This window comes from Pongo pygmaeus, chromosome 9 (assembly GCF_028885625.2).
Source record: "Pongo pygmaeus isolate AG05252 chromosome 9, NHGRI_mPonPyg2-v2.0_pri, whole genome shotgun sequence".
NCBI lineage: Eukaryota > Metazoa > Chordata > Mammalia > Primates > Hominidae > Pongo > Pongo pygmaeus.
The window spans coordinates 90,266,120-90,291,219 of NC_072382.2; the positions used below are offsets into that span (position 1 = coordinate 90,266,120).

At 36.1% G+C, this 25,100-nt stretch overlaps 1 protein-coding gene across 1 annotated transcript in view; it reads left to right on the forward strand.

Moving 5' to 3' along the window:
- Nucleotides 1–2,431: 2,431 nt before the first annotated feature.
- Nucleotides 2,432–25,100, forward strand: part of TYR (tyrosinase) — a 106,786-nt gene continuing 84,117 nt past the window's right edge. The window contains exons 1-2 of the mRNA XM_054439386.2: nucleotides 2,432–3,329; nucleotides 15,786–16,002. Of these exons, the coding sequence (XP_054295361.1) occupies nucleotides 2,511–3,329; nucleotides 15,786–16,002 (1,036 nt within the window). The 5' untranslated portion in view covers nucleotides 2,432–2,510. The remainder of the gene's footprint in view (nucleotides 3,330–15,785; nucleotides 16,003–25,100) is intronic.

Genomic DNA, 25,100 nt, shown 5'->3' on the forward strand with positions numbered 1-25,100 from the left:
GATAGATGTTTTTGTTATGCTTACCATTGCATTCCCATCTCTCCCCATGTCTGCAAGTAAATAGTTGCAGAGTATTTACTTAACCCCTAATTCTACTTTATAGAGCATTGCACTAATTTCATGTCAGGTCATACAATAATCTCCCAAAATAGGATAGGACCCTTTCAAATCCCACAGCTGAAGATACCTAAAGAATGTACATCTAGAGTCAGGAAGAAAGCACTCTAAATGGGATTTAATACTTAGGAACCCAAGACTGGCAATAAGACTGAAGACTACAACACATGTAGGCCAGAGGAGACAGTGGCCTATACTGGGGACAAATAAAGAGGTCTGTCTATTTAAGAAAATCAACCCTGTAAAGGAAATTAACAGGACAAAGTACATTTTAGTAATTCCTCTAAACAGGCTCTAAAGATTATGAAAAATAGACGGGACAGCAGACACAAAAGCCCTTAAAGAGCATGATGAAGGCTTTCTAAGTTATTTCACTGGAAGCCTGATAGTGGGGCAAGTGTAAGGCAAAATTCTTAATTAAATTGAACATGAGAAGTTGAATTCTGTCTGCGAGTACATAGAAAAGAATTATGAAATGCCACATGTGGTTACAAGTAATGCAGAACCAAGGCTCCCCAGGGACAAGAAGTCTTGTGTTAATCTCTTTGTGGCTCTGAAAGAAAGAGAGGGAAAAGATTAAGCCTCCTTGTGGAGATCATGTGATGACTTCCTGATCCCAGCCAGAGGCAGCATTTCCATGGAAACTTCTCTTCTTCTTCACCCACACACTGCTCCATGTACCTGCAAAGCCTGCTCTGTCTCAAAAAAGTTGTTTGGAGGAGCCCTGACTTTTTTTTTCCTTAAATAATGAGACAAAACTCCAGCAAAAAGAGAAAAAAGCAGAGCAGTCTGACATTCTGGCATCATTGAAATAGTGATGGCTTTTCCTAGAATGCTTCAGCTAAGGACCCAAATACTAATGATTTCCTCAAAGCTTTCACTTTCTTTTCCTTTTTCATTAATTTCAGTGGACCACCCAACTTTAAGTATGGAGGAGGACAAAGAAGGAAGCTTCAGAGGGGCAACTTTGATTTGACTACTCTGTTTGTCACTCTTCAGCTCACAAAAGGGCTCACTTTAGTTCAAACCACAAAGTCTTTAGGCCCCTCCATAGATTGGTCCCAGGTTTAATTTTCTATGATGTGTGGAGGCCTGAGTTTAATGCTCTAATTCGACAGATGAAACACAGTTCCCACCTCCGCACATTTCCCCGTCTCAGGTGTTGTATCTATTCTCAATTATCTGTCCAACTTATGCCCACCCTTTGAGATATTAATCAAGGTACTCCCTTGATAACACTTGCATATTATTATCCAAAATTATGCAATTCTTTCTAATATCAGCCCACAAATCCATCTCTTTCATTAAAAGTTTAATTATCTATACTACTCATTTGAAAACATAGTTAAGTTGTATTTTTAGCCATGAATTTCAGTTTCTCTAGATCACTATACACAGAGAAGGAACTTTTGAAATAATTGAGATGATCAAAAAATATTTGCTGAAGAAATATATTTCTCCTTTTTCATTCACTCACTAATTGAGAATTTCTTTGCACAAAACACATTGCAAAAACATTTTCAAATAAGTTCCTAATTTCTAGAATTTGTAGAAAAAACAACATGGCTACAACATTGGAGAGAGAGAGGAGAGAGAGAGAAAGGAGAGAGAGAGGAGAGAGAGAGAAAGGAGAGAGAGATAAGAAAGAGAGAGACAGAGAGGAGAGAGGAGAGAGAGAGAGAGAGCTCTTTGCCGTGGGATATCCCCACAATGAAGCAAATCGCCCAGCTATCAAAGTGAGCTATCCTTAGGAGTTGTCAGAAAATGCATCAGGATTATCAGAGAAAAGTATCAGAAAGATTTTTTTTTCTGATACTTTGTATAAAATAAACAAACTGAAATTCAATAACATATAAGGAATTATCTCTGGGCTCTGAAGACACTCTCTCTCTGCATATTGAGTTCTTCAAACATTGTAGCCTGTTTATGGTCTCTGAGAAATAACCACCTTAAGCCCATAATCTTTAATACTTCCTAAACTTTCTTAATAAGAGAAGCTCTATTCCTGACACTACCTCTCATTTGCAAGTTCAAATCATCATTAGTTTTATAGTCTATTAACTGGGTTTGCTTAGGTCAGGCATTATTATTAATCTTATTGTTAATATTCTAACAATAAGAATTAAACTATTAATGGTGAATAGAGATTTTCACTTTAACATAGGCCTATCCCACTGGTGGGATACGAGCCAATTCCAAAGAAAAGTCAGTCATGTGTTTTTCAGAGGATGAAAGCTTAAGATAAAGACTAAAGTGTTTGATGCTGGAGGTGGGAGTGGTATTATATAGGTCTCAGCCAAGACATGTGATAATCACTGTAGGAATAGCTGGAAAGAGAAGTCTGTGACTCCAATTAGCCAGTTCCAGCAGACCTTGTGAGGACTAGAGGAAGAATGCTCCTGGCTGTTTTGTACTGCCTGCTGTGGAGTTTCCAGACCTCCGCTGGCCATTTCCCTCGAGCCTGTGTCTCCTCTAAGAACCTGATGGAGAAGGAATGCTGCCCACCATGGAACGGGGACAGGAGTCCCTGTGGCCAGCTTTCAGGCAGAGGTTCCTGTCAGAATATCCTTCTGTCCAATGCACCACTTGGGCCTCAATTTCCCTTCACAGGGGTGGATGACCGGGAGTCGTGGCCTTCCGTCTTTTATAATAGGACCTGCCAGTGCTCTGGCAACTTCATGGGATTCAACTGTGGAAACTGCAAGTTTGGCTTTTGGGGACCAAACTGCACAGAGAGACGACTCTTGGTGAGAAGAAACATCTTTGATTTGAGTGCCCCAGAGAAGGACAAATTTTTTGCCTACCTCACTTTAGCAAAGCATACCATCAGCTCAGACTATGTCATCCCCATAGGGACCTACGGCCAAATGAAAAATGGATCAACACCCATGTTTAACGACATCAATATTTATGACCTCTTTGTCTGGATGCATTATTATGTGTCAATGGATGCACTGCTTGGGGGATCTGAAATCTGGAGAGACATTGATTTTGCCCATGAAGCACCAGCTTTTCTGCCTTGGCATAGACTCTTCTTGTTGCGGTTGGAACAAGAAATCCAGATGCTGACAGGAGATGAAAACTTCACTATTCCATATTGGGACTGGCGGGATGCAGAAAAGTGTGACATTTGCACAGATGAGTACATGGGAGGTCAGCACCCCACAAATCCTAACTTACTCAGCCCAGCATCATTCTTCTCCTCTTGGCAGGTAAGGTATGCTAGATATACGATGTCAGAGCAGGGAGGAACCTTAACAATCACTTCTTCAGGCAGGCTATAAACTTCTCTCTTGAACACTCACTACAGCCCCCATCAAGGACAGAAATGGTGCCCTGTTAAGAACTCTCAATGTACCTTGTATTTTTCCTTTAATAGCACACTTTAGATATTTGTGTAATTATTTGTCTAATGACTTCTACTAGGTTTCTAAACTGCAATGAACAGAGTACTTGATTCATTATTGTATTTCCCAGAACATAGTATGGTGCCTTTAAAAATGGCAATAGTGCATTACATATTTTGTGAATTGAATAAATGAGTGAATGAATGCATATCTGGATGATTAAAAAAACAAATGATATACACTAATGTTTCTGAAAAATAAAATTATTACTCACAACAGGATTCATATGGTGTACAAATTAAAAATGCATATTCCTGGCCCTATCCCAGATTCATTGGTCAGAATCTTCAGGAGAGAGTCCTGAGAAGGCACAATTTACTAAATGTATGTGGTGATTCTTTTAATCAGGAATGTTTGGGAAATAATTATTGGATTAGATGTTCATTTTTGAAAGTATGACGATCCTGAGGCTTAAACAGGTAAATAATGAAGATGGCTAATATTCATTGAACCTCTAGCATGTGCAAACCCCGCGGCAAGTGTTTTTGTGCATTCATTCATTTCATGCTCTTATCAATCTTTCCCTATTTTAGAAGTTATAAAGGTATCAGGTAACTTGCATAAGATCATACAGCTAATAAGCAACAACAACAACAAAAAAATCACATTTATTCTCTAATAGTCCAGCTGTATGACCACTGTATTCTGTTTCCAAGGATGTGACTGCTGTGATATCTTTAGCTAAAGGATCTGGTTCATTCTGTCTCACTTTTTCTTTAGGCTGCATTAGAAGTTAGCTTTCTTTCTCAGTCCTTGAAAACTTTAGATAAAATATGAATGATTACTATTTGGAATTGAATTCCTATTTCTTCTATTCTGATTTTTTCATTCTGAATTAGGGGCAAATGGTAACCAAAGAAATATGTGCTTAATGATTTATCATTTTAAAACCGTATGTTAAAGGAATGCTTTTCTGCCTGTCTTCCAAAAATTTCTAATGCAGCACTTTTGACTAGCAATGCTCTATGAAATTAAGCCCAATATGTGAATGGGATGGGAAGACTCTTGCACTCAATTTCTCACAATCTGCAGTTTTGAAATGTAGATGGCCTTCTCCGCCCAACCAAGTTTGTACCCCATCCCAAAGGAGTCTACTGAAGTTCATTAAAAAAATAGCCACTGTATAATTTCTGGTGTTATTAGTCAGCTATTTACCAAATGTAATGGGTTTTGGGCAGGAAAGGCTAGAAAAAATGTGCTTGGAAAAAAATCTATTTCAATAAGCTTTCAGACCTCCCTACCTTAATCTATAATGTGCAAATTCTCATTTAGCTCTCATATCCTCTGTTCCTGTTAAAAAAAACTGCCAGGATTTGACATGGGATTTTCAGTCAGTTATAATGCTTTATTTAACTATGTGGCTTAACTTGACCCAGAAAGGTTGGAGGACTGTCTAAATTACCAAAATAAGCTGCAACATCCACAGGAAATCTTAATAGATAGATACACATTGATTTTTAATTACATGAGATGTGTAATACCAGATGCTATCCACAACTATATGAGTATTATTTTTCTAATTACTTATTAATTGTCGAGTGGAACTTTTTCCTTTTTCTTTCTTCATGAATATGTTCAATTTTAATACTTTCTAGAAAAAAAAAATTGTGTCAAGTCAGTAAGCCCTGAACTGAAATTGTTACAATTATCAACTTCAACCTTGTTCTATGATTAAATTGCTGTGTAGAAACAGGTTTCAAAAACAAAATTAGAAAACAGAGTGGAAGGAAGATGATTGAAGAGAAACAAGCAAATCACAGTTTAAGAAAGGTGAAATGAACATTTGCTGCTCACCTACTGTGTTTTAGTAGTATCAAGGGATTATTAGTGGCAAAGGTGACAGTCAAACCCCACTCGCATTGGCTGTTTCCATTCCTTCACACAGCCTCTCTGGTTACAAGTCCTTAAAACAGTTAAGATCGATTGCTTACATTGCTTTAATTCAGAGTTCTCAATGTCAAAATCACCTAGGAAGCTTCCAAAAAACCATTTAAAAAATAAAAATAAAAAACTGTTGCAAGGTTTTCATGCACCTAATTTCTTGCCAGAAATTCAGATTCAGGTGGTCTCCTGTGAGGTTGTAAAGTTCAAGTGTCTTTTTTTTTTTGGCAGTGGTGCAATCTCCACACGCTGCAACTTCTGCCTCCCAGGTTCAAGTGATTCTTCTGCCTCAGTCTCCCTAGTAGCTGGGACTACAGGGGCCAGCCACCATGCCCAGCTAATTTTTTGTACTTTTAGTAGACATGGGGTTTCACCCTGTTGGCCAGGCTGGTCTTGAACTCTTGAACTTAAGTGATCTGTCCGCCTCAGACTCCCAAAGTGCTGGGATTACAGGCCTGAGCCATCAAGCTGGGCCTTCAAGTGTTTGCATTTTTAAACCCTCATTTTGTGATTCTAATGTGCAGCCAGCACTGAGAATCATTGAGTTAATGAATATGGAGATTGTTTTGGTATCTCTTTACTTGCACTTTACAAAAATGCAGGTTCTGTAATAAACACACCATTAATTTGAATGCCTTTGCCCAAATTGAATGCTGAAATTAAGAACTAGACTATTTGTGTGAGATGAGATCAAATAGTTTCCAGATTGAGTTAATTAAGACCTTCCAAATTAGCTAGGCTGATGCACCTTTCACATAAAACCTTCTTTTTTTATTGGCTTCAGATATCATTTTACTTGACCCCAAAATTGAGATTTTAGAGATTTGATAGCATTTATTAACTCTGAGCTGAGAGATCTTCAATTTTATTTAGGGTAAGCTGTGCATTTTATTAAAAACTATAGAAAAGTCTAAAATGGTAGAATGATTGTCCAAAGTCACACATCTGAGGACTAAAACCAAGCGGCTCTGACTGCAGTGCTTTTTAAGTTAACAATGTTATTTCTTGTTTGTAAGGATCCATTTAGGTTCAGAAGGGGTCAAGTAACCCTCTAATTTCTGGGTGTATAATTTGACACGTAATCACGTTGACTCCCTTAAAATTGTCCTGCCCCAGACAACATAGGCAGACACAGTGATGTAGTCCTTTTAATTTATATCATAATGAAAATATTCTGAGACTTTTACTGATCCACCTCCGTTACTCAGGTAGAGTTGACCCTTTCCCCCCCTTTGTGCTATCATTGTACTTTATACAGATTTGTATCATAGCACTTGTAACTTTTCATTACATGTAATGGCTTTCCAGCCTGTCTGTATCTGCCAGCCTGTCAGCTGCTCCAAGGTAGTGATCATTTCTAAATATTTTTGTATCCACAGAGCACAGGACTATAATATACACATGGAACAGGCTTTATAAATACATGCTGAATTTAACATCAAAGAAATGTTAGCTCCAATGCTAACATACATAAAATATTAAACTCTGCACGGGTAGATTTCTAGGACCGTTGACTGCAGTTTTTTATAGCACTGGATTCCCAATGCCAAGGATACAACAATGTCAACAGTAGCCACTTACTCAAATTTGGGTATAATATATCTTGTGTCGTTCTCTCTGGTAGTTCCATATGTATGTCTGCGTGCGCATGCAAAGAAAGACAGAATACAAGAAAGAAGATGAAGCAAGTTGCAACATAGCTGAGTTTGATTTAAATGAAATTAATATTTACTGGTCAGAGTTTTCTATTAAATATGTTAAAATCAGGTAATTAATTTATTTGGAAATATTGTGTTCCTAATTCATGTCTGTTGTTTGCTCATTTGTTTAACGCCCAAAGCTTTAAAGTAGGGGCCATGTTTATCATCAATTAAAATAGTTCATTATATTTGGAGGTGGAGGGTTGCTTAATAACATTTAAGTACAAACTACCCATGCTCAACATAATTAGATCTCATGTTATGCAACCAACAGATCAGCTAGCCACAAAAATAAAAGGGGCATCAGGAATAGGTGTCATGATGAACGGAAACAAAGAGGAAAAACATTTCCTAGTTGATAGATATGAGTGAATTGTGACCAGGGAATTCACTCATCAGGTGAAAAGCACATCACATGGAGGCAAACAGAAGAAAAAAAGTCACATTTCAACAGAGAGTCATGGGTTTTAGGTAACCATGACAACAGCTCAGTGAAATAACAGCTTCTCTTTTTCTTTATGAAAAAGATTTTGTGGAATGTCATATGGTTTACACTTTTTCCCCAGATAAACCTCTAATGCTATAACAAAATCTTTGCTCCCAAAAGCTTTTAATAGCTGGCAGTTTATTGCTATTTCTTTAAATTTAAAAGAACAGTATTTAAGTTCACCTTCCTCATTAATGTATCTATTTCTTCTATCTCCCCTTTTTTCTTTGACTTGGAACACTTGATCGTCCCCCCAACATATGTTATAAATCACTTGTGTTGAAATAGAAAAAGAACAGAGTCATCATCAGAACATCCAGGCTCAAATTCTACCCCTGCCATTTAGTAGATGACATTGGACCAGTTCCTTAAAATCTTTGACCTTTGTTTTTTCCAAAGAGAAAAAAAATGAGGTAGAATTACCATCTATACATGTTTTGTGTGTATGTTAATAGGAGGATTAAATGGAATGGAAAACAGAATAATGTAGTGGAAAGAGTATGGTCTTTTCAGTCACATCAGCATGAATTTGAGTGAACTTTCATACTTACTTAGCTACAAGACCCTAAGTTACTTAATTATTCTGAGATGATTTTTGTCCCTAAAATTAGAATAATATAGGTTAAAGCATTACTGTGAAGGGATTCAATAAGATGTGTTTATATGGCTTGTTTAGGATCTGACCTATTGTTTGAGTTGCATGTGTGGAAATAATATATTTTTAAATGATACATCAAAGTTAGATATTATAATAATGAATATTCAAACACTGTTATACACCCAAAGTTAAAAACAATTTGGTGACCTGCCCAATGGTCTTGTTTTCAAAAATAATTATAATAGTTGTCATTATTAAACACTTTACACCTGGCACTATGCTAAGTGCTTTATACATGTTAGATTATTTGATTATCGATAGAAAGGTATAATTCCCATTTACAGATGAAAAAACTTAATACCCAGAGAGCTTAAGTAACTTGCCCAAGGCCATGTAACTAATAGGGTCAGTATTGGAAACCAGGTCTTTCTGACTAGAATCTTCATGATCATAAGCACAATACTAACAATTTCTCCTAGCCTACCTCCTCTCCTATATGCAGTATAAAGACTAAGGTTTGGAGTTTTTCAAATTATTTCTGGAATCAGGGTAGATTTTCTCCTCGTTAGTAATACCTCCAGTCATCCGAACACTTAGTCACTTGGAAGTTGGCATTTCAGCAAAAATAGTTTCATTCAAGCCTCTCTAATTTAACTGAGTTGGCTGTAGGAGTCTTTAAGGCAGCAGGATCTTTTGAAAATATCCTGAGATTACTCAAAGAGGAATAAAAATGATTTAGTCTATATACTTGTAGCGTCTAGTTAACCAAAATTATAAAAGCATCCAACATATTACATTCAATGTAAAAGTTAGGTTAGTTTTATTAAACCATTCCTAAGCCATTAACACATCATAATAAATGTAGTGGGTATTGCTTCAGAACAGGGAAACTTGTGTTTCAGTGCTTTGGTTTTGACTCTAAACGTCCTATGACTCTAGAACAAGTCACTCAACAGTTCTAGTTCAATTACATATGGATAAAAGGATTTAGGAATGTTGAGAAGTATAAGGAAAACTAGAAACTGGCATTTGTTGAGCCAGAAATTATTTGTTGAATAGTTTCTTTTCATATATTATGTCATAGTACAGTTTAAAAAAATTGAGATTTAGCAAGCCTAAAAAACATGTTCATTGCCAGTAAGAAAATTAGCCAGAATTGAAGTTGCATCTACCTGCATTACGGAGCCCAGTTTTTTCTCTACAACACAATGCATAAATTCTTAAGTTAAGTCTTAGTGACCAAAAATTAAGAGTAGGTTCTCTAAGCATTTCTTATCTAACACAGTAGCAGCCATCTACGGTGGGGGACTGTCCACTCAATTTTATTTGAGATGACTAAATTTGTTTATACATGCTTATAGATAGCAAATTCAGTGGGATAGGAGACCAATAAAACAGTCTTGATTATTTTCAAATGTGATGCAAACAGTTGACCAGGAAGACATTTTACCTTTAAATTATTATTCTATGTGTCTCGCCTACTGTTCACAAAATTATAAGTCATAACATACGGCTTTATATCCCGTTAGCCTTTTGTAGTCTTTCACAGTCTGGCTTAGTATCCTTATCATGAAAATAGAGATAAAATCATAAAAATCCACAGGGTAGTTGTGAGAATTTCTATTTTTACTGTATATGGAGATATCTCCCTTATGGCCTAGGACAGAGTAGTGACTCCATATAGGTTTAAAAAAATAAGTTCTAGAAATATATTCTATGGTAGAGGTGGTACCAACAACATGACCAAGAAAAATGAGCACTCAACACATACTTTTTGTAGGAGATTCTTTGGCTCATCCACTGACTCTGTTCATTCATCCAACAAACACTTATTGCACATCTACAGAGTGCTAGAAACTCTACTAGATTCTGAGAGTAAAGAAATAAACAACAATGTAAAAATAAATGTGTCTTCATGAAGGATGCGTTTTTATAAGGGATGTAACAATCATTGTTTATTAGAGACGAAAATGAGTAAGTGTAAGTTGGGTAAAGAACAATGTTATCTCCCTAGTGGCCCCAAGCCTCCCACGGATTCATGCACCTGTTGTGAACAATCAATGATGGCAGGGTGGACTCTCCTGAATTTCATCTTTTGCTTCGAATTTCTCTCTCACTACCTAATTACTCTATTTTATTAAATCTAAGGTATCAATGAATTTAAGTGATGCATTAATTTATGTACCACTAAGAAAAACAACAAATTATATTTATCTTAAGAGCCCTTTTTGGCTTATGTAGTCATATATTTTTATCATAGTTTATTCTTCTGCCTACATATAAATGAAACTACAAGAATAATAATTTCGTGAAGGATTCCTGAAATGTTTTTACATTCAGAGTCAGCCCCTTTTGAGTTACTTTTTAAGTCAGAGTCAACAATGCCTGTTTTTACTAATTATTTGCTTTGGCCTTAAAGAATGGGTAGGATATTAGATGCATGGCAAAGAGTAGGCATGCTTAGCCACAATCAGAGTCATGGAATGGAGAAGCACAAGCAGTGTCCACAGAAAGTAGGCCATCTGACTTTAGCAGCAGGATCACACAGAATGTGAGCACATGGAGAATGGTTGCCTGACTCGAGATATTTTTTGGAGGTAGAATTGACAAAATAAAAGCAGTGCCATCGTACAATGCTCCATGCTCAGAAGCAGACCCTACATTTGAGGTTTAATGATCTGTGGTCTTGGTGTTGAAATTCTTATTAATCTTATCTTTGAGTTTGTGCTTTATAAGTGAATTTATAGGGACAATGGAACATATGCTTGGTTCATATGTGTCCTGCAGACCTTTTGTTCTTTGTTTTCCTGGGATGGATCTTGGCTACCACTACCCATCCACCAGCCCTATCTAGTTTCCACCTCCTCACCCTCTGCCCAAGGCCACTGGTGGGAGGGAAGAGGTCAACATTTCACTGTCACTCTCCATCCCTGGTGGGGTCCTTGGTGCAAGCAAAAAGAGGTGTGAGGTTGGGTGATGATCCCATGATTTATTGGTTCAGGGTGAAACAGAGGCCTTCTCTACCGAGGCTGGCTGCACCTTAGCATGGTGCACAGGTGATTACATATGGGCCTCTCACCCAGTATTATGGACTGAGTTGTGTCTCCCAAAAACATGTGTGTTGAATCCCTAATTCCCAGTGTGACTGTATTTGGAGGTAGGGCTTTAAGGAAGTAATTAAGGTTAAGTGAGGTCATTAACAGTGGGGTCCTAATCCAATAGTACTGATGTCCTCATAAGAAGAGAAAAAAGACAGAGCCATCTCTTTCTTTGTGTATGCATAGAGAAATGGCTATGTAAAGACAGAGAAAAGGTTTCCTCTGCAAGACATAAGAGAGGCCTCAGCAGATACCTTGATCTTGGACTTCCAAACTCATGAACTTTGAGAAAATAAATGTCTGCTGTTTAAGCCACCCAGTCTGTAGTATTTTCTTATGGCAGCCTGAACTAATCTACCCACCTACTCAAACAAGTCTTAGCATGGAGGTTTCAATCCCTAGGGAGTCACCTATTAACTATAGACTGAGACTGTGGGACACCTATTCCCTGTAGATTGAGAAAGTGAATATTGATTTCCCTACCCCCAGCTAAGGCCTCAACATTTATCTGGTGCTGCAAATTGCATAGCAAGTCCTGCCTAGAGCACTACAATATTTACAGGTAAGATAGACGAGGAAGAGCTAGTAGGACACACCAAGTAGTAACAGCAAGAGAGAAAGGCAAAAATCAAAGGGGATGTGATTATAGAAATCAGTAGAAAGAGGAATGTGTTTTGTGAAAATGAAAGTGGTCAACTGTGCCCGATGCTATCTTAACATGGGAACTTGCAGAGATAATTGGATTTTATAATATGGAGTCTTTGAAGGTTCATAAATTCATTGGTCAAGAGATGACAGGAAAAGATGACTAGAGTGCCTTTATGTGGGAATGGGTAGCCAGGAAATGGAATTTTCATTTAAGATACTTGTTAAGACTTAAGCTTTAAATCATGCAGTCTATATTCAAATATTAACTCCCTCCGTTTTATAAACTATATATGTTTGATGGAGTCACTTAACCTCTATAAGCCTGTTTTCTCATTGACGGGATGGAAATATCAAAAGAACTCCTCTCATAGAATAATTGATTTATTGTTATTGAATTTCATACCAAAATTTTCAAATGTCTTTGTGTCAGGCACCATACCATAACACAATAATACATAGTGAACAGGATACAGTTTATATTTCGATAGAGTTTATCATCTAACAGGTATGTTTATAAAGATTAAATATATACACCATATTGCCTTATTCATTGATTTAAAAATTCATGTGCAAAAATATTAGCACTGTAAGTATTGAGTATTTTATGTAACTTATCTTCTAGTGGAGTAGGTCTAGGAAGTGTGTGTGGTGAGACAGTAAAACAATATATATAATAAATTATATATAATATTTTATTTAAAAAAGCTAAGGAGTTAAAAAATATAATAAGCTATATATATTGCTTTACTGTCTCACGCACTCAGACTTCCTAGACCTACTCCACTAGAAGGTAAGTTACATAAAGTACTCAATGCTTAAAATGCTAATACTTATTAAAAATAATGTTTAAGTCAATGAATAAGGCAATATGGTATAGACATTTAATCTTCATAACCATACTTATTAGACTGTAAACTCTATAAAAATAAAAACTGTGTTTATCCTGTTCAATATGTATTCTTGTGTTCTGGTATAATGCCTGACACGTAGACATTTTAAAACTTAGGTTTGAAATGCAGCAACAATAAATCAATTATTCTATGAGAGTTCTTTTGATTATATAGTTTGTTAGAAGGTGCTAAGTGCACAGATAAAGCAGAAATTAGTGGTGTACAGTAAATGTTTAATAACTTGTTCTCAATGGGGAATGGGAAAGTAGGGAGAGATGATTCTGATTTGCCAATTGTTGTGGTGTAAATACTGACAATGGTAGATTTCCGTCTAATGATGGGATATTGCTGAACATTCTAATATTGAGAAGGGTTACACACTTTGAAGTTTTGCTAGCTAGTGTTAACCAGCTCTACAACACTGCTAAAGTGGGTAAGGCTCAATATTATGTTAAATAGATGTTTAGTGTAGATTTCATTAAGATAATGAAGATATGAATAACCCAAGCAGGTATCAAGGGAAAACAGTCTACCCAGAAAAAATAACCAGTACAAGAACATGTTGCATAAGAGTGATTGGTGAGTTTTGGGAAGTGCAAAGAGGCCAGTGAAGATACAGAAGAGAGGGACAGGGAAAGATTAGTAGGAAATAATGTTTGCATCAGTCAGGATCTCAGTAGGAAATAGATACCCAAACCAAGTTATATTAAGACAGTTTATTTAGAAAAATTTGATCAAGGTTTAGGGAAACCAACAAAGAACAACATCCTGTTTTCAGCCACAACTGAGATACAGGACTAGAACTCTCTATTGTATTTTAAACTAGAACCTACTTTAAAAAAAATTTTAATGTTGAGCTCTGCTAGACTAGTTATAAAAGCACAAAATACACTAAAGATGAAGTTGGAAAACTTGGGTTGCCATCACAACATTGCCATTTATTTGCCATATAAGCTGAGAAATGCCACTTACCCTCTCTGAGTCTCATTTTCCTTATTTGTGAAGTGAAAAGTATTGCTTTGTGATTTAAATGAAACAATGCATGTGCCATGTTTTCTTAAAAAGTTTTGCTTATAAAAAGGTGAGAAGTTCTTATTTTTAAGACGGTATTTCTACAATGAAAATCACCTTGGTTCTAGCTAAAGGATCAGAGAAATTTCTTTTTTTAAAAAAAAATCAACCACAAGTACTGTACTGCATATCAAAAAAAAAAAAAAAAAAAGGGACAATAACACAACACTTTATGAACAAAAAGCCCAAAGTGAAACTATTTCTAGTCCTTGACATTCTGAATATAATATAGATTAATGTTTTTAAAGCTACTGTTTATTGAGTGTTTTCTGTTGGTCATGCCATGTGCTATGGGCTTTACATACAGAAAGATGCCTATCTCTATTGTTACCTACCCCAGCCTCAGCACTGGGCACAGTGCTTAATATATAATAGGTATTTAATAAATATTTTATTTTCTATAACTATGTGAGGTAGTTGTTATTACCTTCACTTGATAGATGAGGCCTAGACAGTTAAATCATTTTCTTAAGTGGTTGATACAACACTAGAATCCTGTTCTAGGTTTTAACTTTTATGGCTCATTCTGCAACCTTCAAAAAGCTAATTCCTTCGACAATTTTAAAATACAGTCATATGCCGCACAATGGCATTTCTGTCAAGGATGGACCACATATATGACAGAGGTCCCACACTACTATAATGGAGCTGAAAAATTCCTGTAACCCAGTGACATCATAGCAGTCATAATATTATCCACAATGCATTACTCATGTCTTTGTGGCGATGCTGGTGTAAACCTACTGAAATCCCACTTGTATAAAATCTAGTACATACCATTATGTACATTACATAATACTTGATAATGATAATAAAAAACTATGTTACTGGTTTATGTATTTACTATCTATATTTTATCACTATTTTCGAATGCACTTCTTCCACTTATAAAAAAGTAACTTAACTGAAAAACAGCCTCAGGCAGGCTCTCCAGGAGGTGTTCCAGAAAACGCTATTGTTATAGAGATGATAGCTCTATGTGTGCCATTGCCCCTGAAGATTTTCCAGTGGGACGAGATGTGGAGGTGGAAGACAATAATATTGACAATCTTGACTCTGTGTAGGCCTATGCTAGTGTGTATGCTTGTGTCTTAGTCTTTAACAAAATTTCAATTATGTTTATAATAAGTAAAAAATTAAATAGCATAAAGCTTATAGGTTAAGGATATAATAAATATTTCCTACAGTTGTACAATGTGTTTGTGTTTTAAGCTAAGTGCTATTACCAAAAGACTCAAAAAGTTTTAAAAAATTAAGTAAAAAAGTTACAGGAAGCTAAGGTGAATTTATCATTAAAAAAAGAAAAATATTTGTATAAATTTAATGTAGCCTATATATATAGTGTTTATAAAATCTACAGTAGTGTATAGTAGTATCTTAGGCCTTTATATTTACTCCTTATTCCCTCACTGACTTACCCAAAGCAACTTCTAGTCCTGCAAGGTCCATTTATGGTAAGTGTCCTGTATATACAAGTATGCCATTTAAAAAAATTTTTTATACTGTATTTTTACTGTACCTTTTATATGTTTAGATAGGTTTAGATGTACAGATACTTGCCATTATCTTACAGTTGCCTATAGTATTCAGTACAGTAATGTGCTGGACAGATTTGTAGCCTAGGAGCAGTAGGTTTTACCAAACAGCCAAGATGTTTAGTAGGCTATACCATCTAGGTTTGTGCAACTACGCTGACTATGATGTTCACGCAATGACAAAATCACCTAATGATGGATTTCTCAGAACATATCCCTGTCATTAAAGACACAAGATTGTAGTAATCTCCTAAGGAGAAGTCTAAAAATGGTAATTAGGAATTCCAACATTTCTGCCTTCTACTGACTCAGTGGTGGTGACAATTTCTTTAACATGAGGGTGTTTTGTACAGATTGTCTGTAGCCGATTGGAGGAGTACAACAGCCATCAATCTTTATGCAATGGAACGCCCGAGGGACCTTTACGGCGTAATCCTGGAAACCATGACAAATCCAGAACCCCAAGGCTCCCCTCTTCAGCTGACGTAGAATTTTGCCTCAGTTTGACCCAATATGAATCTGGTTCCATGGATAAAGCTGCCAATTTCAGCTTTAGAAATACACTGGAAGGTAATCTCTTTCTTTTCACTTTTAATTTTTTTTCTGAATTCATATTTACAGTCTCTTATCCAAAGTCCTAGGAGGTGTTTGAGAATTCAGAATTTTCTGAGTTGACCAAGAATACGTGTTGTATATACTTATATCGACAATGACCCTAGCTGACACTGGTCAGCACGTTATAATTCAACATGTTAGCTTCAGGAGCCAGGCATGGTGGCTCATGCTTGCAATCCCAGTTTACTTGGGAGGCTGTGACAGGCAGATCACTTGAACTCAGAAGTTTCAGGCTGCAGTGAGTTATGACTATGTCACTGCATTCCAGCCTCGGTAACAAAGTGAGAGACTTTGAAGAAAGAAGTAGCAGCAGTAGAAGCAGAAGCAGCAGCAGTGGCAGCTTTAGTGAAATATATGAATATATTCATCATGGTAATAAATACAGGCAATAGGCAACCTAATGGTGAGTAAAGTCAGTTTTTTCCATTAAAAGAGAAAAAGTAATTTCATTTCCAGAACATTTTGTATTGTGGAATTTCAGATATATGTCTATGGACTGATAGTATTTTCCTACATTTTAGTGTTTTAGTTTTCTCCTGTTTAAAATATTCTAGGCAGTGGGTTATTTGAGGTAAGTTCATTCATTTAACTGTAATAAGGACACAGCACATAGGTCAAGCCTCCCTCTCATTATCCCTTAAGTTTTCTGTTCTTCATCAGAGATTGCATCTCATGATCTTCTCTAACTCCTAAATATTTCTCCTACAAATGTTTTCACCTTGCTTGCATTTTGCATTCAATATCTATTCATTCTTCTCTGCTTATAGCTGACCCAGTCATGAAACCCATTTCACTCACATAAATTTGCATTAGGAAAACAAAATCACAAACAAACACAACAAAACAAAAACAAAGAAAAACTCATTCAAGTCACAAATTTAACAGGAGTTTGGGGAAGACATAGGCACTGACTTGTGGCAAGTCAGACAACTCAGAATTTAACACTAGACATCCCAGCTCCTAAAAGGCCTGTGACACCTTACCATGTAGAAAAACTTTCCTCCCTTTTGTAATCCTTTCTCCTTAACTTGTTCTTTTTTTTTCCTTTTTGTCATTGTTTTACACCCTAACTTTTATTATTGTACTGTGCAGAGTGGTTTTACTGTTTCATTCATTTCCCTGTTTTATTCAAAACCATAACCTCAGGGTCTTACATCCAGAATCAATTGAAGGACAGTCTCATCCTAAAGATGAATTCTGTTTTCCAGCTATGAAAATAGAAATTAGGTTTATTCTTCTATAGTAATATTCATGATTAACTTTTTAAAGTAATCACTGTATCCAAAACACCATGTCAAACACTTTGTATGGCATTAACTCACTCAATTCTAATAACTATCCCCTGAGGAAGATTATATTTATTATTCCCACTTTTTAGGGAGGGAACATTATCAGAGATATTCGTCTTTTGGTTATTGATTCCCATTGAAAAGTGGCAGAGATAATCTGCCCCCAGCTTTATCAAGTACCAAAGTCCAAGTTCTTTCCATTGCACTCTGATAATCAACAGTGGGTTGACAGTTTCTTTAAAGTGGACAATACCAGTTTGGTCTTTTGATATAAGAAGGCAAGACATAGTGCCAGGTAATCTCAGAGCCTATATAACAAATCTAAGGTACACAATTTCAAAGTCACAATCTGGGAGGATTGGGTGACCCACTGGACTCTTCAGGGATTAACAAGAGTACTCAGAATGCTGATATTAATGACATTGCAAAGCGAAGCCACATCTTTAAGGAAACTGGAGTATTTTGCTGTTTTTCAGCCATGAGTGACAAAGCATATATTTTATTATTAAGAAGCACGGGTTGGTCGCAGAAATAAGACAGGGGAACATCACTCGTCTAGGGTCTCAAGTCAAAGAAAAAAAGTGGCTCAAGATGTGTCAACTCAGCCAGTGGTTTTCAAGTGAGAGACTAATACACACAGGTGAGGAGGGAACAGCAGATTTACTGCAAATAATTTGCTACTACAAATAATTTATGTTTGTAAATTATTTTTTCCCATAATTTATTATCATTCTTACACACTTTAGTAGGCAAAGTGTGTTGAGAAGCAAACAGATGCAACATAGCATATTGTCTGGCACACAGTAGGCGTCCAGTAAGTGTCTGATAACCGAGTATGTAAATAATAGCTAGAATCCTTCAAATTGCATCTAAACCACCACTTACCTTATCCATGCCTGTTGTACGAAGCCCATGTCATGACAGAAAATGTGAGAAACCATTAAGCTCAGCTGCTAAGAAGAACTTTTCTTTACCAGGTACACATTTTAAAATTATTTTTCTTAAATTTGTATTCAGCAATAATTTTAAGCTTACAGAGATGTTGTGAAAATAAAAGCAATACAAAAAACATGAATATATATTTTACCCAAACTTACTTACATTGTATCCTGTTTCTCTCTCTCCCAGTCTGAGCCATTTTAAGGGTAAATTGCATAGACTATAACTCTTTACCCCTGAATATTTTAGTGTGTATTTCCTAAGAATAGGAATAGACTCATATAGCCACAGAACAGTTTTCAACTTCAGTAAACTCTATATTGATATAATGCTTTTATCAAATCTACTGTATATCAGTTTTTAAAAATAGATATAATAATATCCTTTTCAGTATTTTTCCTCTCCAAAATAGAATCCAGTCTAGGGTCCAATAGCATTTAGTTTTCATGGTTCTTTAGTCTGAAATATTTCCATAGCCTTGTACATATATGTCTTTATGTGCTTGACAGCTCTGGAGGATACAGTTCCTCCTCTTCCTCATTTTTTTAATAGAATGTTCTTCATTTTGAGTGTATCTAATATTTCCTCATGACTAGATCCAGGTAATGCACTTTTAGCCAAAATTCCACATAGGTGATTATGGATCTTTCTGAGATGGTGTCATATCTGGAGGCACATCATGACCATCTGTCTCATGTTGGTGATGTTAATTTTTATCGCCTACTCCAGATGTGGTCCAATTTTCCCACTGTATAATTATTTCTTCCCCCTGTTTAATAAACTGTCTACATGGAGACATTTTAAGACTATGCAAATACCTCACCTCTTATCACAATTTATTCTACAGTTGGCATCGTCGATGGTTAAAAATTTATGATTTTTCAACTTCAGCACTTCTTTTAAATTTATTAGCCAATATTCAGGATTCTACTATTAGCAAGAATCCTCCATTTTTTTCTATCTATCTATCTATCTGTCTGTCTGTCTATCCATCTATCTATCTATCTATCTATCTATCTGTCTATCTATCTATCTATATTAATGGTATGGAGTAAAGGCTTTCCATTGTTTGATAGTGTAAAACTCATTGATGTGCTTAATTATCTTTGTGTTCCAATGGTTCCAAAATTTGTCCATGGTATACCTTCAAGCTGGTTCTTATGTCTCCATTTCATATACACATTTTTTAAAACACACACTCTCTCTGGTAAGCAAATTATTTTAGAGCGTCTTGTACCTACAATGCTCCAGGCCTGAAATTAGCCATAAGTCCAAGGAGAAATGTTTTCTTTCATTGGGAAGGAAATTCAAGATCAAGATTCGGAAGCAAGTTTTGCTCACCAGAGAGACACATTTTATCTCACAACATGAATAGGGCAGGGATGTGGGGTGTCTTGGTCTATAAGGAGTACGCAAGTGAATATAGCAGTGAGGACAGTAGGACTTGAGAGGAGAGCAAATGTCAAAATTATACTCTGCTCCCTCAATACATGTATATGAAGTGGAATTGTTGCTTTTGATTATACCTTAAAGTTATTGCTTCCTTTTTTTTCTTGGTCTTGTGAAAAGTATATAATGCACTTCCTATGGAACAAAATATTCATCGTCATTGCTAGGACAAAGGAACTGTTGTATTTTTGTCTACTGAAGTTATTTAAGTAAAGTCAGCTTTCCTCTGAGATTTCATTGCTGAAATAGTGAAGATGTGTAATTTGTGAATTGTATAAGAGAGACCTCATGGCCGGGTGTGGTGGCTCACGCCTGTAATCCCAGCACTTTGGAAGGCCAAGGCGGGTAGATCACCTGAGGTCAGGAGCTCAAGACTAGCCTGGCCAACATAGAGAAACCCCGTTTCTACTAAAAATACAAAAATTAGCCAGGCATGGTGGCACATGTCTGTAATCCCAGCTACTCAGGAGGCTGAGGCAGGAGAATCGCTTGAACCCAGGAGGCAGAGGTTGCAGTGAGCCTAGATCATGCCACTGCACCCCAGTCTGAGTGAGACTCTTTCCCAAAATAAATAAATAAATAAATAAATAAAAATAAAAACCTCATGTTTCTAGATAAAGCAAAGAAAAATGTCTGTATTATAAGCAGTTTTCTGATTAGGCTAAATAGGGGACCCTGTGCAGTGTCAGTTGTCACATTAAAACAAAATTTTCTCTCATGAAAATCTCTATCCATTATGTCCTATATTTCAGAGTTTACAAGAGACCTTTTTGTTTGCTTTTTCTTTTTTTTTTTTTTTTTTTTTTAATAGCACTGTTGGAGAATGGGACATGGGGACTGAAAGTTCAATGAATTGGTTAAAGGTAATCAAACTGACTAGGATTAGATCCTAGCTCAACCACTTCCTAGATGTGTGACCTTGGGTATGTTACTTAACTTCTCTGGGTCTTAGTTTTACCATCTGTTAAATGTGGATAACAATGATAATGTAAAAGGTTCAAAGAATTAAATGATGTAATACATGTAAGGTAGTTAGAACATTTTTTCAACAAAGGGCACAACAGTATTGTGTTAAGCTGTGGTTAATTACTGACAACTTAGCAATCATTAACTTCTCTGGCAATTAGCTTAACAAAGTAAGTTTACAGTGAGTTCTGAGAAAATATATTATAATGGCCTACATTTAGTGGAAAAATAAGGCAAAGGGGAGGATGGAAAAGAAAATTCATGAAGATAGACCCCAAAATAAATAATGTTTCTGGAGACAGATAGGATTTCAAGACAAGTTTCAAAAATGAGGTGACAGCAGGAACAAAGGTATCTTCTGTTACCCAAAAGGGAAGGAGGAGACAGGAACAAGGAACAACCTGTTGGTGTTTAATGTTGTGTTTCCAACTCTGAGCACAGTGGCTGCCTATAGTAGGTGCTCATTAAGTATTGGCTGACATGGTATAAAATCAAATTAATCATAGGTAGGACCAAGTCAATCTTGGTTGATCATACATTGTTTCAAACCACCCCCTTCTAACAAATGCAGTCTATGACTATGGAAACTTACTATTGGAAGAGACTTCTCAGTATATTCAGTCCGACATCCCACACTATGCTAAGATGCCCACTGGGATAACACCACCATGTGACCCATCAAGGGAAAACCTACCCCACAAGGGAAAATATGAAGTTCTTTAGGCTAAATCAAAATCTAATTCCATTCAACTTAAATAGAGGCATCCATGAACCTGGTATTATGGTATACTATGGAAGTACAAGAGAATACAACGATGACTTACACAGTTTATCTCACTGAAAAGCTCACCATCAAGTGAAGAAACACCACACAAATACATAAATACACAAAATGGTAATTGATATAAAATGAGGTAGGAACCCAGATACACCAGAAATATTTCCCAAGGAGGTGAAAATAGAATTGGATCTTGAAATATCAGTAACTGCTCACTGAGCAGAGAAGAGGAGGAGAGGCATTTCCAGCAGAGGGAACAACATATGCAATGACATAGAGGTGTGAAAGTGTGAGACGAGTTACCAAAAAATGAAAAGTTCTACGTGGCTAGAATATTGAGTTTGTAGTGGGAAATAACAAGAGATGTAAGGAGTTTAGAAAAATCCATGTATACCAGTGTCTCTCAATCTTCTTGAAGGAAAAAAACACATTATAGGCCTCTAGGAATATGTTCACAAATCCCTAGAGAATTAAGAAACTGAAGTTTATTCTAAGATTCTTTCAAATCTTCACTTTTAAAGAGTTATAAATTCATTAGTAATACATTAAACAGTAGCTGTCATCACCATAAAAACCCAATGTTTAAAAACTGTAACATTCTTATCTTCAAAAGTATGTCTGAAAAATTTGTCTTGAAAACATTGCCATCGACAAGGGTAGTTGTGATAGGTTATTAAGCAGGGAATTGATATCATCCTACCTATACTTCAAAATATATGATGCTAATGGCATTAGTAGAATGCAGAAAGATAATCAGTGAGCTATTGGGGGGAGTCATGGATGACAGCTTGATCTAAAGTAGTGAGAATGAGGGTGCAGATGAGTTGGTTAGTGTATAGAATCAAAAGCTCTCGGTGACTGACTGTAAGGCAGCAAGGAAAGCAACAAGTTCAGGATGATTCTGACACATCTGTGATTGATTTCTAACAATTGGTCCTTGTTTTTGTCCTAGTAAGCTATATATCATTCAAAAATGTAATTTCTTTTCATATAACAGCACTTACAAACCTGATATTATGCTTCTCTAGAACCTTAACTTTTTTTCTGCAGCCCTTCAGCCCTTTTTGTTTCAATGTCACTGTCAAACACTTCACTAGGAAGTATTTCACCACTTCACATGCAAGGATTTTTTAAGGAGCAATCTACAGAGTGGTAAATGAGCTGTGGTCTTTAATGAGAAACAATGGAAGTTTTGAAAATTTTAATGACATTTAAACAAGAATAGTCTGTGTATTTGCAGAGAAAAGCCAGCTGGAAAACTACAATGAAGCCTCCATAGGTAATCTAGTTTTCAGTCTTCCTGCCTGAGAAATGGACTTTCTTAGTTCATGCAAAAAAAAAAAAAAAGTCACACAGATCCAAAAAATAAATTCACTTGACACTAATTGTATAAACTAGATAGCCAAGGAGATAGTTAACACGGAGTGACACATTCTAGTAATTAGAAGGCTAGATTATTTCCCTAGTATCTTCCTCACTAATTCTGAGGGAATCAGCAACTCAGTAGTTTGGTGTACCCTGACTCAGAGAGAGGCAGAAGGTTTTGAAAGATAATTGCCAGACCAGGAAAACCTTTCTGGGGCTGTTTTAATTAATCCCCCAGATTTACCACCTTGATAACCACATTGGTATTCTGATCAGGAAATAATCCTGATAATAACAATAAGAATTCCTAAGTGCCAGACATTAATACTTCTCACATGTTATCTTATTTAGTCCTCACAACAGTCCTAGGACATTTCATTGATTAAACTAAGGCACCATTCTCAGCAAAGTAATTATTCCAATAAACTTAGGAGACAGTCTCTGTCCTTACATTACAAGCTCATTCCACTCATTTTACTCAAAAGATAACTTTTTTCTCTTTTCTATTTTTTATATATTATATATTTTTTATTATACTTTGAGCTCTAGGGTACATGTGCACAACGTGCAGGTTACATATGTATACATGTGCCATGTTGGTGTGCTGCACCCATTAACTCATCATTTACATTAGGCATATTTCCTAATGCTATTCCTCCCCACTCCCCACACCCCACAACAGGCCCCCATGTGTGATGTTTCCCACCCTGTGTCCAAGTGTTCTCATTGTTCAGTTCCCACCTATGAGTGAGAACATGTGGTGTTTGGTTTTTTGTCCTTGTGATAGTTTGCTGAGAATGATGGTTTCCAGCTTTTCCCATGTCCCTACAAAGACATGAACTCATCCTTTTTTATGGCTGCATGGTATTCCATGGTGTATATGTGCCACATTTTCTTAATCCAGTCTATCATTGTTGCACATTTGGGTTGGTTCCAAGTCTTTGCTATTGTGAATAGTGCCACAATAAACATACATGTGCATGTGTCTTTATAGCAGCATGATTTATAATCCTTTGGGTATATACCCAGTAATGGGATGGCTGGGTCAAATGGTATTTCTAGTTCTAGATCCCTGAGGAATCGCCATACTGTCTTCCACAATGGTTGAAGTAGTTTACAGTCCCACCAACAGTGTAAAAGTGCTCCTATTTCTCCACATCCTCTCTAGCACCTGTTCTTTCCTGATTTTTTAATGATTGCCATTCTAACTGGTGTGAGATGGTATCATCACTGGCCATCAGAGAAATGCAAATCAAAACCACAATGAAATACCAAATTTGTTCTCTTTCTTCAAGTTCTCAGAGCAAATAGAACCCTTTCTATAACATGTAGGGAATTCAACAAGTGACAATTGTATTGTTTTCCAAGTGTATTTGCTTTAAATGTAGTTATTTAATCAGAAAATAACATTACTGTTTTTAAAATTCTGAAAATAGGAAATGTTCTATTGTGAATAACAGCTTTGTAGATATTTATGTATATTTTAAATTATCGAAGGCAGAAGCTGCTCTCAGGGAAGAGTTAATATTTATGTAATAGTTTCACACACCCATCTACACCCACACACGTGCACACACATATAACACACACACACAAGTCAAGTGTAATTACTACATATGAAAATCCCTGTCAAATTCTTAATCAATGTCTTATTTCCCAAAGCAGAAGGTTGGGAGGACCAGAATACGTTTATCACATCTGGTTATTATAGAAATTCTCTAGTTAGCATGCAGTAATAGCCTACTAGAAATAATGACTATTTGAGGATTAGGGGGTATTTTAATTTTTGCAGAGACAGAGTTCTTTATAACCAGTGACATTGTTGAGACATTTGAGTGGTAGAAAGTCACTGTTTTCTATTTCTTTCAGAGAGAACTTAGAATAGTTTAAAGTTTGAAGGTATTATTGCTTGATACTCAGTAATTTTTAAGCAGTAAGTGCAATAATGATATTGCTGGGGCTCTCTCTATAAAAAAAATAAAAAACATTCGTCCCCATATATTTATGCATTTTAAAATGACTCTTCTACCTATTCCTTCTTCTACTCCTCTAGTTGTACTGGCATATGCAATTTATTGTCCTTGCCAAATATGAATATTGAGAAAGTAAAGTGAATTTATGTAAGCCTTGTGTCATCTTCACTCTGAATTAAAAGGTGCAAGTATTATCTTCTGGCAAGTACTGTCATAGGAAGATTCACTGGATAGAGAGAAAGAGAGAAACTTCCCAGATTCGTGCAGAGTCCTTTAGGGGCAATGAAAACACTG